This window comes from Halyomorpha halys, unplaced genomic scaffold (assembly GCF_000696795.3).
Source record: "Halyomorpha halys isolate HHAL.00 unplaced genomic scaffold, Hhal_1.1 Scaffold1520.1, whole genome shotgun sequence".
Classification (NCBI taxonomy): domain Eukaryota; kingdom Metazoa; phylum Arthropoda; class Insecta; order Hemiptera; family Pentatomidae; genus Halyomorpha; species Halyomorpha halys.
This window is the reverse complement of record NW_027109338.1, coordinates 3,843-19,519: the sequence shown is the minus strand read 5'-3', so window position 1 is coordinate 19,519 and position 15,677 is coordinate 3,843. Positions and strand designations below refer to the sequence as shown.

The window sequence follows — 15,677 nt, the reverse complement described above, 5'->3', positions numbered from 1 at the left end:
CATAGTTATTAATCAATTTATTCATATTTTCATTCCATTATCATGTATATTTCCAAATTTTTAGTCTATTATTCATTTTATTTTAATTATTTGTATTTATTTATTTTTATTCTCTCTGAATGATGGTTGTTTGTTTTTGTGTATTTTTGTTTTTATAGCCCTGATGAAGATTTGAAAATCAGGTCAAAACGTCGGCACAAATAAATAATTCATTTGTTTATTTGTGTTTTTTTCTGCTGACAGTACCCCCGAAGATGGTCGTCTCCTTTTATTTTTTTTAGACATTCTTTTTATAGAAGGAGCTCACTGAACTACAACATACAAACGATTCGATAATATAAATGTTAATTTTTTAATTCGTCATTTGAAATAAGATAACTAAAATAAAATATAACATATACTTATTTTTAACTCTTTTTTTTTTTTTTAATATCTTACTATTTTCCTACGTTGATATTGAATCAGCACATGCGTGGACTTTTTCTTAAAAGTTTCTATAGAAAATTTCCAAACTCATTTTCTGTTCACTGAACTTTTCCAATCTTATATGGAAATATGCAATAATTATAATAACAAATATTTATTTTGTGTCTAATATTATAAAACATCTCACTTTTTTCATCTATTGATATAAAAAATATATTTGATATATAGATAATATTAAGGAATATTGGTCCTACCAATATGAAATACTCATGGTCGAAGCACTCCTGAAGAATCTCTGGCCATCAAATCAACCAGCAATATGCATTAACCTAACAGGGAAACCGTTTCGGTCCCCACTTTCCCTATTTATTTACAAACGGAATTTGTCCTATTAAACTGCGTACTAATATAATCTTCTAAAAATTACTTTTAGAAAGATTAAACGGATTTTATTTAAATATGCAACAATAAAAAGTCCTAATTCCTTGAAAATTCGTCATTGCAAGGTACTTTTGAGATTCTAGCAACCTAAAATTTCAAATTCCATTTATAGTAACACCTCATTTCTTGTTATATTTTTAATTAAAATCTCACATTGAAAAAATGCACAATTTACATTACAGTATTTTTCAATTGATGAGCTCAATGCTTGCAAATATTATCCTTTATTGTAAATAAATGTAACCTGACTTTAATTTTATAAATCATCGGCCTGAAAGTAGTCCAAGAGTTGAAAAATATAATTTTCCTACATTTTTTAAATTGAAATTATTAATTTTTTTAATTATATAAAGTGGGTAATTGTATTCTATAATTTTATGAGGTTTTCTGATTAATTCCACACCTTCATGTTTCCTAAATTCATTCTTCGCTATTACATTATAATTTACTTACCATAGTGTATACCATATTTTTAAATTTGGCATAAAATTTAAGTTGGAAGAGCAGAATTTCAACTTTCCAATAAATGTTGTAAACATTTTTTTTTTTAATTTCCTTATACGATGACGGCGATGTAATTAATGTAAATAAAAAATGATTATTTTCTCTATTTCTACTATAGATTATCCAAAGGAAATTGTCTATCACCAAAAAAGTCCATTTTAAATAGAACTTGATGTTGCCGATTAGGCCAGAACCAGATTCCAATCCTATCATAAACTTCCCAACCACCCAAACCCACTTGTTTCCAACCTGGATTATCCTTCATTTCCATATAATAGATAACAGCTCCTTGGCGTCTGAAAAGAATGATTTTTTGGGGGGGGTGGGGAGAGAGGGGTGTTGGTTTTTTCCTTTTAGTTTAAAATACTTTTTATTTATTGATAAATATTACAATCTGCCACACACTTGTGGGCAATAGGTAATAGTGATGAATGATCACATTCATACTAAAATGAAATAAAATAAGAACAAAAAAATCTCTCTTAAAATATATACAAACAGAAGGATAAACAAAATGAATATAATCAAACTATTTGTATGAAAAAATAAATAAATAAAATAACATAATGATAAAATAATATTATCTCTTGAAAAGAATGTGGCCTCGAAATCTTCTCTTCTAGAAATGTTGTAGTTCTATCAACGGGTAGATTCTCCACATGTCAGTATCATGCCATTGTAAAACTAACATCAAATTTACTTGTATATATTTTTAATACAGTTCAAAGTACTAATAGATAAATTTAAAAACAATAAAAAAACTGAACTTGATGATTGCTTCATACAAAATCTGTAGAATTTTCGGTATATAAACTGCCATATTTGGTACAAATATATAACATAACCAATAAAAAATGAGAAATGACTCAAATAAGGGGTGCTTTGAAAATACAATATGGGAGCCTTTCTAGACCATGAAAGGATAAGAGGAAGGGAGCTCAATAGGTGGGTCGACAACCTCCGAAACTGACCACTTTCTTTGACAACTGTTGTGGAAACTTGCAAGAGACAAAGAAAGCTGGAAGAATTTGATAGCAAACACTTAAGAGGTCACAAGCCCCAACTCCGCTTTTAAGGAAGTCCTCTATCGAATCGAAACTTGTGAAAATGTTTATTTCGTAAATAATTCATACAAATAAATCATTGTTAATTCATCTTGTAATTGATGAACGAACAAATGATTTATTCTTAAAAGTTTAAATATGTACCCACCTATCTCTCTGACATCTGTATATAATTTAAATGAAACATATTATCTTGTGATATGGATAGTTCAAGATGAAAATCAAAGCCAAGATTAAAATTAATTTCACTGGGACCATAATTTATTACAACATTATAATAAATATTATTACCTACTTTTATGTATACTCTGATTGTTTAGTTAAATTTATAAATATTTATGTTTCTTAAAACCTCATATAGAATGTTTTCATAATAAGTTTTAAACTCTGCATTCATATTATTGAAAAAAAAAAAACTTAAAATAATTTGTGAGAGGGGACCCGCGGTATTACTTTGCCCCGAGCCCTAACGAAGCTCAAGGCAGCCCTCCAACTTCACAATCCTAAATCTGAGTAAATCTAAACTGCCGTCTAAATTGTTAAATAATAAAGCGACGGCTTACACCTTCCAAGACCTCTCAAAAGTAAAATGAAAAAAAAAAGATATTCAAGGAAAACGTTATTATCAGTGAAACCTTGCCTTATCAGGTTACAGTGAAACCTTGCCCAAAAACTATAGTACTTGAAATCACCATAAATGTGGCTTTGAAGAGTTGAATTGTAATATTTTTAACATTTTCCCGAAAACAGCTCTAACGCTTTTGTTTGAATAAAATTCTTATGCCAACGTAAAATTGTCAAATTTCTTCTTTTTTTTTTTAAAGCATTGTTAATTTTGTCCAAATTTAACAACTTTTTAATTTAATTTAACCAACCTTCATTGTTATATATATATATATATATATATAATTTAATAATTCGATAATTAACTAAAGGAGGGAATAAATAATTTTGTGTTTCCACGGTTGCCATGACAATAGTAATAAATTTCTGACTATTGTCTTAATAACCACACAAATACGAAAATATATTAATATTTTTTCTTTTTTATATTAATCGTTTATATTTCTTACTTAACTAAAATATAAATATAGTAATGATTAATTTAAACTCTAAGTAGATTAGTAAGAATTGTGTGATATACGCACTGCACCAGAATTTTTTCTGATCCAGAATTAGAACACAACACGGAGTTTAATTTCACAAATTAAATTTTTTTAAATTATTTTTTGGCTCTAGTCTTTCACCGAAATCCTATACAATCCATTTCAAGGTTTGTTTAATAAGGCCACCGTGAAATAAATATTGACTGACAAAGGTGAGAATCGAACCCACAACGTACTGAACTAGGCACTTGAAAACCCTATCGCTAGCTTGATCGTTCACCACTTACCTTTTTTTTTTTTGTATTTTTCGGTAATAATTAAATGTAGCATTTAGCATGATAAACTCAGGATCGTTCGAAATGCCTATGAAATTGCTACACAGATACATTCAGTTTCCACTTCGATTATATTAAATTAATCTAGGTAAGTGTAGAATTCTCTTGGAATTGCGCATGGAAACTATATTCCAGTTGTGGAGAGAGCAGAGGGGTGGCCTGGGGGCAACAGATGGCCCCTGGGCTGTAGCCAAGATGGCCATTAGCACCGTTTAATTCTCCATGCAAACATAACTCCAGGCAGATAATTATCCAGCTCCATTTAGCTACTCTTATTTAATATTCATATTTATCTCAAATTATACCTTCTGCTGTTTTAAACGCTTGGCACCATGCTTCTAATATTCTACCAGTTTATTCCAGAACATTTCTCTACTGCATTAAATATTTGTAGCATTTTTTATTTTAGTAATTTTTAGAAGTGTTTAGAACCATATTATAAAAACTGTTTAATTATTAAGAGGATTCCTACTTTTTTAGTTCATCCAGTTTTATACAGTTATTATCTAACAGTTAGTTTTCTTGACAAGGGTGGGATTTAGCCAAGTGCAAAAGACATCCCTAACTATTTACAGTCTTATACTTATTAAATAATTATAAATAATAAAGATAATTTTTATAAATAAAAATAATCGTCACAAATAAAATCATCCATAATGACCTCAATGTTTCTTTAACTCATAGTTCATTTAATTGTAGTATATATATATTAAATGAATATCTGTACCGTTATGACCGATGAAGAGTCAGGGGTTCAGTACATTGTGAGGAACTACTGTTTCTTGAACAACGGTTATATAAGGAGATATGAAACAAAATTTATAAGTGCTTCTTATATTTTGTAGTTTGTGTACTTCTATTAATGGACAAATACTGTTAGCTTTCATGATGAAAGAGGTCCCAGTCCGCAGTTTGGCTGTGTGGATTAATTCCAATTTCAAGACCTTGGTTATCTCATGTTTTTTCAACATTCAAACCACAGACCTACATTTTCAAATCAAATCCACGTAAATTCAACATACTTTCAGCAGAAAAGTAATAAGAGTGTCATTAGAAGTTTATTGATAAAAAAAAAAATATTGTAGAGCTTTCAAGATAGAAACACCGTGACTAGAGCCTGCTTGAACGGGGGGTCGCCCCTGCCTGATTAGAGGTCGCTAAATTACCTGATTCAGCTAAGATCGGCTAATTATAGATTCCTATAGCCTGGCCTCAGAAAGTATGAATTTGTAAATTAAATTACCTTTCTTAATTGAAGCTTAAAGATTGATTAGCTTTCAGACACCCTCCTTCGTAAATAACTTAATGTTTCATTTTCTTCTTAATAAGTTTTATTTATCATCTTATTTAGAGAACAGCTACTCTTTATTACAACCAACGTCCAAACACAACTACCATAATTTTCACTATTACTATTAAAATAAAATTTGAATTATTAACTTACAATCAGAATGATTAAAGCTAAAAAAATCCTTAGGATCTACATTAAACCCAGTTCGTACAAAAATAAAACTATATAAAAATTAAAAAAAAAATTAGACATATACATATTTTGACATTTTAGTAATTATTCGGGCTTTTTGCCTTGGGTATTTTTTATTGTTTTTTTTTTCTAATTTTCATAGAAATACCTTATTTAAATCCTTTTGTTCCATAAATACTATTCCATCAAAGATTTGTTATCATTGTTGCTTGAGGAATTTCATCAACTACTAGCTGACCCGGCTATGCTTCGCTATTGCTATATTTGAGGATGTATATAGATTTAATGAACAAAATTGATAGTTTGTTAAAAATCATTGTATTTAGTTAAAATTAATCATTTACGTATACTTTGTTATTATGATTTGATAAAATAAAATAAACCAATATATGCGATACGGAACGAAAATAAAATTTGTATGTTTGTCAGATCAGTATATCAAAGTGTGGTAAAAGTTTTTATTATGTTTTAAATCCTTTGAATAAATCAATGTGAAAAATTTCTAATTTTTAATTTCCTTGAAAAATGGTATTTAGTAGCTTAAGTTAACAAATAAACAAACCATTCTCTTTTATATATAGAGATATCCTAATGATTATTAAATATACAATTTATTTTTAAAGAAACATACATAAATTTTAAAATCCATATAAACTAATATGTTGATTTATTCTTATTTTGGGCAATTTTTTTTTTTATCATATTTTTCAAACTAATTTGGAAACAAATTTTAAAAACTTAGTTTAAATTATTTTAAATATCCATAGAGGTTCTGAGCAATGCCCATTTTGTTTTTCCTTGATCTATTCTTTCGTAATTTTCACACAATTCACAAAGCGATTATCAACTATTACTGTTTTTTCACTGCACCCCGTTGGGCTTTTTATTGGACTATTTACGATAAAAGCGAGATGCCGATTTCCACAAAATATGAATTTAAAAACATATTAATTTAAATATTTTTTAAAAGAAATTAACGTTTCTTAAAAAATTAATTTTATGTGTAATTTTAATTTAAATATTGTAAATGGAAAGCCGCAAGAAAAGTTGACAACTAATTCTTCCCTGAAATAATATTTATGGAACCCAAGAGTTTAAAAAGATGGCTAGGTTGTAGAAGTAGAGAAAAAGAATTTGAAAATGGCAAATGGTAAAAAGACCGAAGTGTGTGTGTGTCTGTGAGAGAGAAATTAAGGTTTCTGGGTGTGCGTGCGTGCATTTGTGTGTGAATAAAGTAAAATTGTTACAAAAAAAATTAATTAAACATTTATTTTTTATTTTTGTACAACGTGGGTTTTCATGAGATCCTGGTGAATTTTTTTCCTTCCATCATTCCGAGTTTTGAATGTCAAAATTGAATGAAAATGAGGGATACTGTGTCATTAATTGAAGTAATGAATCAAGGTAATTTATTGCAGCCAAATATCATTTAAAATAATGTTTATTTAATAAATACTTCCTATTATTATTTTATTATCGAAAATAATTAATCTTATAAATTAATAATGAGTAAAATTATAATAATATAAGCAACTGTAAAACATTTATTTTTTAATAAATAAAGCTAAAGTGTTGGTGCGAAAACTGTAATTTCATTAACGACCATTCCAATTTAAAAAATTCTTTCCGAGTTAGATTAATGATGGCTTCACTCTACGAATCATAGGAACGGAAGAGAAATCATAAACGTCAATCAATTTGGAAAATTATAGAGAATTTGGAAGATTTTTTTTATTTATTGTTTCATCCATCACTGCCTTTCGGTAATACTGGCTTCGGTTTCATCACATTACGCTGGGTGTGCGTTTGATTATGTTCCTGGTAAACATCTTCTGGTTTATTATTTCTGTTGATTATTACATTCCTCCTTTCCAGGGTGGCTACCGTATTCTTAGTAGTACGGATAGTTTCTCTCGGTGACTAACTGAGGAGAAATCCTTCTCTGGGTGTTCGGATCCCCTGACAAATTTTACCTCTTGAGCCTCAAAGACAGTCCAGTCCTGGACAATGTTCTCAGCAGACTCCAGGACGCCGCAGCAATGGCATACAGGGTCAATATCGTCCTCTAACCTATGAAGTTGAGCGCGACAGCCTAGTGGTGTACCGAGTTATCATGGGAGGCGCCTATTTTATATTTTTATATTCGACTGATAATTTTGTTGTCAGTTTGTCAATTATAAACAAATTTTATTTGAATTTATAAGAATCTACTTGTTTTAAAGTTAAAAATTGCCTTTTTAGTTTTTGGTGGATGACATTGGACCTCAAATAAATTTCTACCCTGGGATCGAAATGGGTTGCAAAAAAAATGTTAAACCAAAGGAACACACTTCAATACACATACCCTTTACTAATATTGGTCCAATTTAAACGATTTTTTGTTTTGTAGGGAATTTAATTGCCTCAAATGCATATATAAAAATTTTGTCATTTGGTGGCATAAAAATGGGATACTCTAAAACAGAAGGATCAGTTGAAAAATGCACATTGAGAATTCTACTGGATTCCAATACTCACCTTACCTAGGTGGTGAAAAAAGTAAAAACTTTAGTCCAAAGCTGTATCCCTGATATTGATATGATTCAGATAAATTTTTATATTCATTTTTTTTTTTTTTTTTTAATTTTGTTTATCAGAAATATTCGATCTATATATTTATAATTACCTCTCAGTTGGCCTCTGACTTTCTTAAGGTGTGTATGTACTGTGGTATGATAGGAGGACTTTTATTATTTTATCCATTTGTTCATTTTATTTTAGTTCTTTTACTCAATGCCATCGAACGATGAATTAAGTGATTCGTGTTATATTGTGTTTTTGACAAAATAAAACATACTCAGCAATTATATATTTCATTTATTTACATTTTCATGATGTGCTCATAGTGAATAACTTTTTGTTTTCTTGGTCCTTATTACCATGATCTATAAGGATTCGGTTTTTTTTTTTTTAATTCAGTTTATGATATATTAAACATATTTATTTCAATTAATGATTTACTATATGATTGTTTGAGAGTGGTTTTTTTTTTTTATCATCAACACACACCATTTTGATCCATATTACTCTAAACTTTTATTATCAAAAAAATCTCCAACGTTTCGGCCCTCAGGCCATTTTCAAGGAGACAACCTATAACTTTTTTTTTGTTTTTATAATAGTTACATGATTTCCTTAACTATATACTGATATTTTTGGCCATACCTTAAATATTGATGTCTTGTTTTTTAAAAATCTTATTTGCAGGCTAATTCCCCATGTCACATCTTTAAAATACATTAAATATTAAAAGGACATCATAACAATTTATTTAAAATATTTCAATTAACAATATTTATTTCATTAATTTACTTATTATAGTATTAATAGAACATTTAATTACATTTACATATTTTTTATATTTTACTTTCTGCTGTATAGTGACCATTCTCCAATTTTTGTGCTATTTCAGTTATAGAGCTTTTTTAGAATGATCAACGATCTGAATGTGAATGATTTTTTTTTTTGTTATTATCCTCCTTATACCTACATTTCTTTCTCACTTTAAGCTCATAATAATTGTTATCTAGTTATAAAATATATAATGTTTTTTTGTCATTCCCTACCTCTGTCACAGAACTGAGGCTCAGATCTTACAAGTCTATGTCACCAGTTTTTTTTTTTGTTTTTTTTTTTTTTTTGTAGAATACCTAGAAAAAAAAAGCTGCAATATTTTCAGCAACAGTTATTTGTATAAAACATAATTTGAATTTTAGATGAACATACCGATCACTATAACACTTTTTAACTCTGTTACATGGTTTTTGTTCACTATCTAGCATGTTCATAAAATTGCCTCCATTATACCCTTCCAAAAGAAATTTTTAGGTTAAAAGGTGATCAGGACACACCAGAAGGAAGCAGAAAACACATTTTCTCCTTTGTTTCCTTCTTTAACCTCTTCGCTTGGTTCCAGAATGTGATAGAAAATAAAAAATGAGTATTTTGATTGGTGGCCAGTCCCTGGTTCTCAGCAAAATCAATACCAATAAGACTTATATTTTGTATATTACATAGTTTCATAGTATATCAGGACCTCTTTATATACATGCTTATCTTTGAATTTTTTCTTTCTTTTTAAGCCTCTCTTGAGTGTAAAGATAGAAAATGGTTGATGTGTTTCTTCTTTTTTCTAATATTGAAATTGATACAAAATAAATTACTCATTAAAATGGCAATAATTTGTCTTTGAGTATTATGAGTACATTTTTTTCAATTATACTGGTTTATTCTTACTGATCGACAAGTGGTAGGCTTAAAAGAAAATTGAGGAGATGCTCCTACCTTTATACAGTGACAGTTGAATTTTACATTGCATATAAATGACTGTGACTGAAAAAATATCAAGTATTTGAGAGAGGCCTGTCAAAATACAATATTATAGTAAGGTAATCGAACATTGAAACTTCTCCTGAAATTTGTTTTTACTCATTCATCAGGGCTACTAATAAATTCTTTTTTTCTAATAAGTAACTTATAAAAACTTTATAAATGTATTGAAAACCTGTAACTAATATTTACATTTATTTATTTTTGCTTCAGATTTCTCAGTCCAATAGTACTGTTGTGACACTTAACAATGTACAGAAAAACTTAACTGGTTTCTATGGTTGTGAAGTTTCAGCAGATGCTCCTTTGTTTCACACTATAATTAAGACAGCTCCAGTAATTGTAACTGGTAAGGAAACATAAACTATATTCTATGTTATGAAACTAATTTATAACTTTTGAATTGTATTAAGTTGATTCTCCAATATATAATAATTGAAAACCATACTTACAATAAACCTCTCCTACCATAAAAATTCCTCATCCAAATTATTCCATCTAATCAGCAATTAATGTTGTTTATTGACGTTGTGATTTCATATAATTATCTTATGTACAGAGGAGCCAGAAGCCTTGCCAGAGGTTATGGTGGAGAAGACAAAATATTCATTGGGTGATAGAATACGTGCCAATTGCTCATCCCGAGGAGGATTTCCACCTGCCAACCTAACCTGGTACCTTAATGGTAAACAGGTATGAAAACAGATAAAGCAAATCATATCTTAGTACTTATAAATTTCTGTGTTGTTCATTCATTAAAAAAAAAACATGTGCACATATATACAAAATTGTTTGCTTTAGTTTTAATTAGACTCAATAGTATATACAACATGAAGTTAACCTTTTGATGTTGTTCTTGTCACTTGTTTATGTTACTCCCTCTTTTATCTCCCAACTTGTACTCAATTCAGGCTTGCTCGGGCCTCTTCGCAATGCTCAGATTGAGCATTTCTCTCACCAGAACACCCCTAATGTGACATCTTTTTTATCTTATTTGAACATTTTGCTCACCTCGACACCTCCTGTGTTTCTACTTTTAAATCATGAGCCTAGGCGAGAAGATCTTAGATCTTTTAAAAAATCTAGATTCATATCACCTTATGAAAGAGCTGCAAATTACAATTTAAATTTACAATTTCATTGAAAGTAATTGTAAAGATTTTTGTCATCATCACATCCAATTATATAAAAAAATTGTACAAATTGCCTATCATGACATAAATGCTCACGGGACACCTCTTAGGAGACAAAAAGCTAGGACACTCCTGCTGGGTTAATCTACTTCCCTTCAACCTCCAGGTACCGTTTTCATATTTATTTTACAGATTTAATTTAAGTATTTTTGTTTTTTAGTTGCTTCTTTCATATACTTGAAATAAATTCTTCATTTTTTTTTTTTTCATCAGAGCTCATGCAAGCTAACAATTTTAGTTTGGTCTCTGTTTACAATAAATTTGAAGAAAAAAAATTCCAAAACCATTATTGATGGTATCCCTACATTTACTCTAATGGTATTAATGTTACTAACGATTTTGGAGATTTTTAATTTATTCATCTAATTTTAATACCACATTTGAACTACCTCTGAAAATATTTGTAATACAATTGTATAAAACCTGCTCCAGGAAGTTCAATAATTTAAAATATTATAATCCAAATTTATTTTGGATTGTTTAGGTACATTTTACTACTTCAGTATTGAAGTATGTCCGATGTATATCGGGACAGATGGCCTATTAAAAAATGAAGAAAAACATAAAGAAATATCAGTAAATTCAGCCATCATGCAGTAGTTCAGATTGAATATCTATGGAATAAGTAATCTAGATAAATTCTAATTTAACAGGATAACTACAATACTGAATTATTCAGTATTGAAGTATGTCCGATGTATATCGGGACAGATGGCCTATTAAAAAATGAAGAAAAACATAAAGAAATATCAGTAAATTCAGCCATCATGCAGTAGTTCAGATTGAATATCTATGGAATAAGTAATCTAGATAAATTCTAATTTAACAGGATAACTACAATACTGAATTATTCAGTATTGAAGTATGTCCGATGTATATCGGGACAGATGGCCTATTAAAAAATGAAGAAAAACATAAAGAAATATCAGTAAATTCAGCCATCATGCAGTAGTTCAGATTGAATATCTATGGAATAAGTAATCTAGATAAATTCTAATTTAACAGGATAACTACAATACTGAATTATTCAGTATTGAAGTATGTCCGATGTATATCGGGACAGATGGCCTATTAAAAAATGAAGAAAAACATAAAGAAATATCAGTAAATTCAGCCATCATGCAGTAGTTCAGATTGAATATCTATGGAATAAGTAATCTAGATAAATTCTAATTTAACAGGATAACTACAATACTGAATTCTTCGGACAAAAATATATTTTTAGAAATTTATTCAAAACATTATGAGAATAACATCAATTTGAATAAATCATAAAAAAAAAAATCCAAGAAGAGAATATTTCTTCCAATTAATCATTTAAGTAATTCTACAGAATAACAAAATATAATTTTTTTTTCACTGTTTATTTTATTTCCAATTTTAATTTAATTGTACCTCCCAACCTTTAATTTTTAATAAATGATAATAACCAGAACAAATAATAAAAAGGGTGAGCACTTTCTTTGCCTCATATTTAAAACATTTCATTTATAATTTATATAGCAATTCATGTTTATAAACAATTCAATTAGAGAGAATTCCATTAAATCATTCAATTCTGTTTGAATATTGTTGGGTTTTTGTTTATTTTACGCTGTTTTCAGATTAAAAATTGGCAAAATATAGAAGTAAAGGAAAAATCAGGCTTGACTGAAATTGAATTAGAGGCTAAAACTAGCCTTTTTAGAGAGGGAAAGCTGAGACTAAGATGTCTGGCTACTCAGTTTTCACTCTATAGGCGGAGTGCAGAAGTTGATCTTCAGGAAGATACTCCACAGCTTGCTCATGTCAAAGGTCCTACCACGCCACTGCCAGTTTTAGGTAGGAAATTATATTAATTAATTCATCATATTTATTTTGTGGGGAAAATGATTGGATCAACCCTATGATTAAAACATTTTCATATCTTTAGTATAAAAACAAGAATTGATAAATCATAGTTTTTTTTGTTTTATGAAGCATTTCAGTTACTTTTATTTTCTATGTTAAAAATAAAAACAAAGTGAAAATTATACAACAGTTACTACTTTACATTGTTTTTTTAAAAGTTTTATCGAAACTTAATTGACATAATCCAGTTAAAATATGGAATAGATCATATAAAAAAAATAGTAATAATAATTTTGTCTATGTTTTAATAATTTTTCACTTCTTAAAAACATCAATTTCTTCAATAATTTGTATAGCATTTCATAATCTATTGTATAGTATTATATACTCTATTGTGCAGATTTATTCGAAGCTTAAGTGCTCAAATAAAGAGTTGGTTACTTTTCTGATAATGGAATCCATGTTGACTTTATTTTATACTAATCAACATTTTGCCAACTTTAGGAATCAGTAAAACATCATCCTTACAGACTAATTCGTATAACGTTGGTTTTATAGATTTGTATTTTGTATTTACATGGAGTCTAGATTTTATTTATTTTAGAGGGCTAGAATTCAATAATTAGATCTAACAGGACTAATTACTCTTAATGATACTTGACTTGGTGAAATTTGTAAAGTTGAATTGGTAACTGGCTTTAGCAGCTTTACGTACCCAGACTATGGTAGAGATATTGCCCCTACAGGTTACAAATCTATTGTAGCTAGAGTGTAAAGGTGAAGATTTATTAGGTGGGTCTGCCTCTAAATAAAAGTCAACCCCTACTTGCTGGATCCTAAGTAGAGCTGCTTCAGAATCAAGCCTTCTAGCCACCAACGTCTATTGAGAAACTCAAGATTAACCTCGTTTTGAGAATGTTAAAGTTTTTATTTGGTATAAGAAAAATATAACCTATTTAATTAAAATGTATTTTGTTGCATGTTAAATTTAATTTTTCTTTTGATAGACATAAAAAAAATTAATTAAATTAGTGTCTTAGAATTAATTATATCCTTAAGTTCTTTTTTATAAAAAATATGTTTTTGTTATTTATTTTATAATTTGTTAGAATAATTTTCTTCTAATCACAATTTTTATTTCATTATCTGAAGAACCAGAACTTTTAATACATTACTAAAAATATGCAGCACAGAATATTAGCATTCAGTTGAAAAATGATTTGGTGGAGAATATCTTCAGTCTAATATATATATTAAAATAATTTTGTCTATCATCTATTAAAAAATAAATAGATCATGAAGGAAAGGATATATTGAAAAACTTAAATCAATCCAAAATCATGTTATGATACAATCACATTACATTTTTATGATAGATTTTATGTTAAAATTTTTTTTTTTTCTAGAGCACAACTGCGCAGCAGCTAGGTCCCCAGCAGTTTGGCTTTGTTCAGTTGTATTGCTCCTCAAATGGACAACTCCAAGATAACTAATTTTTATAACTTAAAAAATTGTAAATACATAAATTATATATAAATAATAGTTAATGTAAATATAGTTTGAACCGAGATAATTTAAAATATGTATACGATGTTAACCTTCAAAAATTTTAAGGAACTATAGTATAATTAACAAGTTATTGATCTAAATGTTTATAAATAAATTGTTACAATTTATTTTCATTTAAATACTTTTTATGGAACAAACTTCTTCAATTTCCTCTTTACTCTGTATTGTAAATATTGTATATAAAATAATTTGATAAGAATTTATGAGTGAAAATGAACATTAATTTTAAGCACTTACATTTGACAATACCATAACAAAATATAACCTATTACAAAGTTGTAAACAAATTTTAAGTAGGTAATGTTTCAAGATTGATAATGTTGAAACAAATTTCAATGTTATAAATATTAGTCATCTGATATTTTAATAAGAATGTTTTCAATCTATAGTTTATGAAATTAATTGTTGAGAATTTAAAAAATGTATACTTTTATTTATCAACTAAACAGAAACATATTTAATTGCTATTTGATAAATAAACTGCTTTCATAAGGCTAGTAGTGAATGTAATTTAATAATTTGTACTTTACCAGGTTTTTTAATACAGCTTTGCTCCATGAATAAAATAACATTAGTAAATGCTGGAAACTTCATTAAATTATATTGCTAGGTAGCCTTATGAATCTTATAAAACAAACATATTTTGTCTTCTATACTAAAATATCTCTCATTTATCAATAATATTGATAAATTTGAGTGACTGTCCATTGTGGTTAAGCTGTATACAAACTTGATGATAGATAACTACAGTTGAAAGGGAAATGTCGGGTGAAAAAGTTGTGAACTGACATTGACATCTTCACCATTTTTCTGCAGAACAATCAGTCCTATTTTTTTTTTTTTTCATAAAACCACCACGTGTAATTCCAAGGATATTTGTATTTTGCTATTACAGCCAATAATACATTTTACACTCAATATATATTCAACTTTGATCAGGAAGATTGCTAAATTAACTAGAAATTGGAAAATTCCTAGTTGATTTTCATGTCTTTGGAATACAGTCTAACGTGTTGTCATAATAATGGTTTATAGCTTGAGACATAAGACTTAAGACATCATATGCAAAATAATAAAGGAGAGAATGGATTTAAAACATTTTTTTTCTAATTTTGGAGAAATTAGAAATATTTTTTAAAGGTTTTTCATTTATAGTTTGTTCATTAAATATTAATTTCCTATTTCATGTTTTTTTTCCTTATCAGTAAACCTCAGGACTCTAAAAAAAACACAACTGAGATCTGATTAATTGTACTGTTTTTCATATTTAAATATATAAAATCTAAAATTACTGGTTTTGATCGGGAGCATTGTTGACTAGCTAGTCATGATGATATGCCATATGGTTTCGCAAATAG

At 28.1% G+C, this 15,677-nt stretch overlaps 1 protein-coding gene across 1 annotated transcript in view; it reads left to right on the top strand.

Annotated features, from left to right (window-relative positions):
- Positions 1-14,309, top strand: part of LOC106689905 (uncharacterized) — a gene marked incomplete at its 5' end in the record, with an annotated part of 68,185 nt that extends 53,876 nt beyond the window's left edge. Inside the window, 4 exon segments of the mRNA XM_014435123.3 lie at positions 9,941-10,076; positions 10,287-10,420; positions 12,525-12,741; positions 14,157-14,309. Of these exon segments, the coding sequence (XP_014290609.3) occupies positions 9,941-10,076; positions 10,287-10,420; positions 12,525-12,741; positions 14,157-14,239 (570 nt within the window).
- Positions 14,310-15,677: the final 1,368 nt, after the last annotated feature.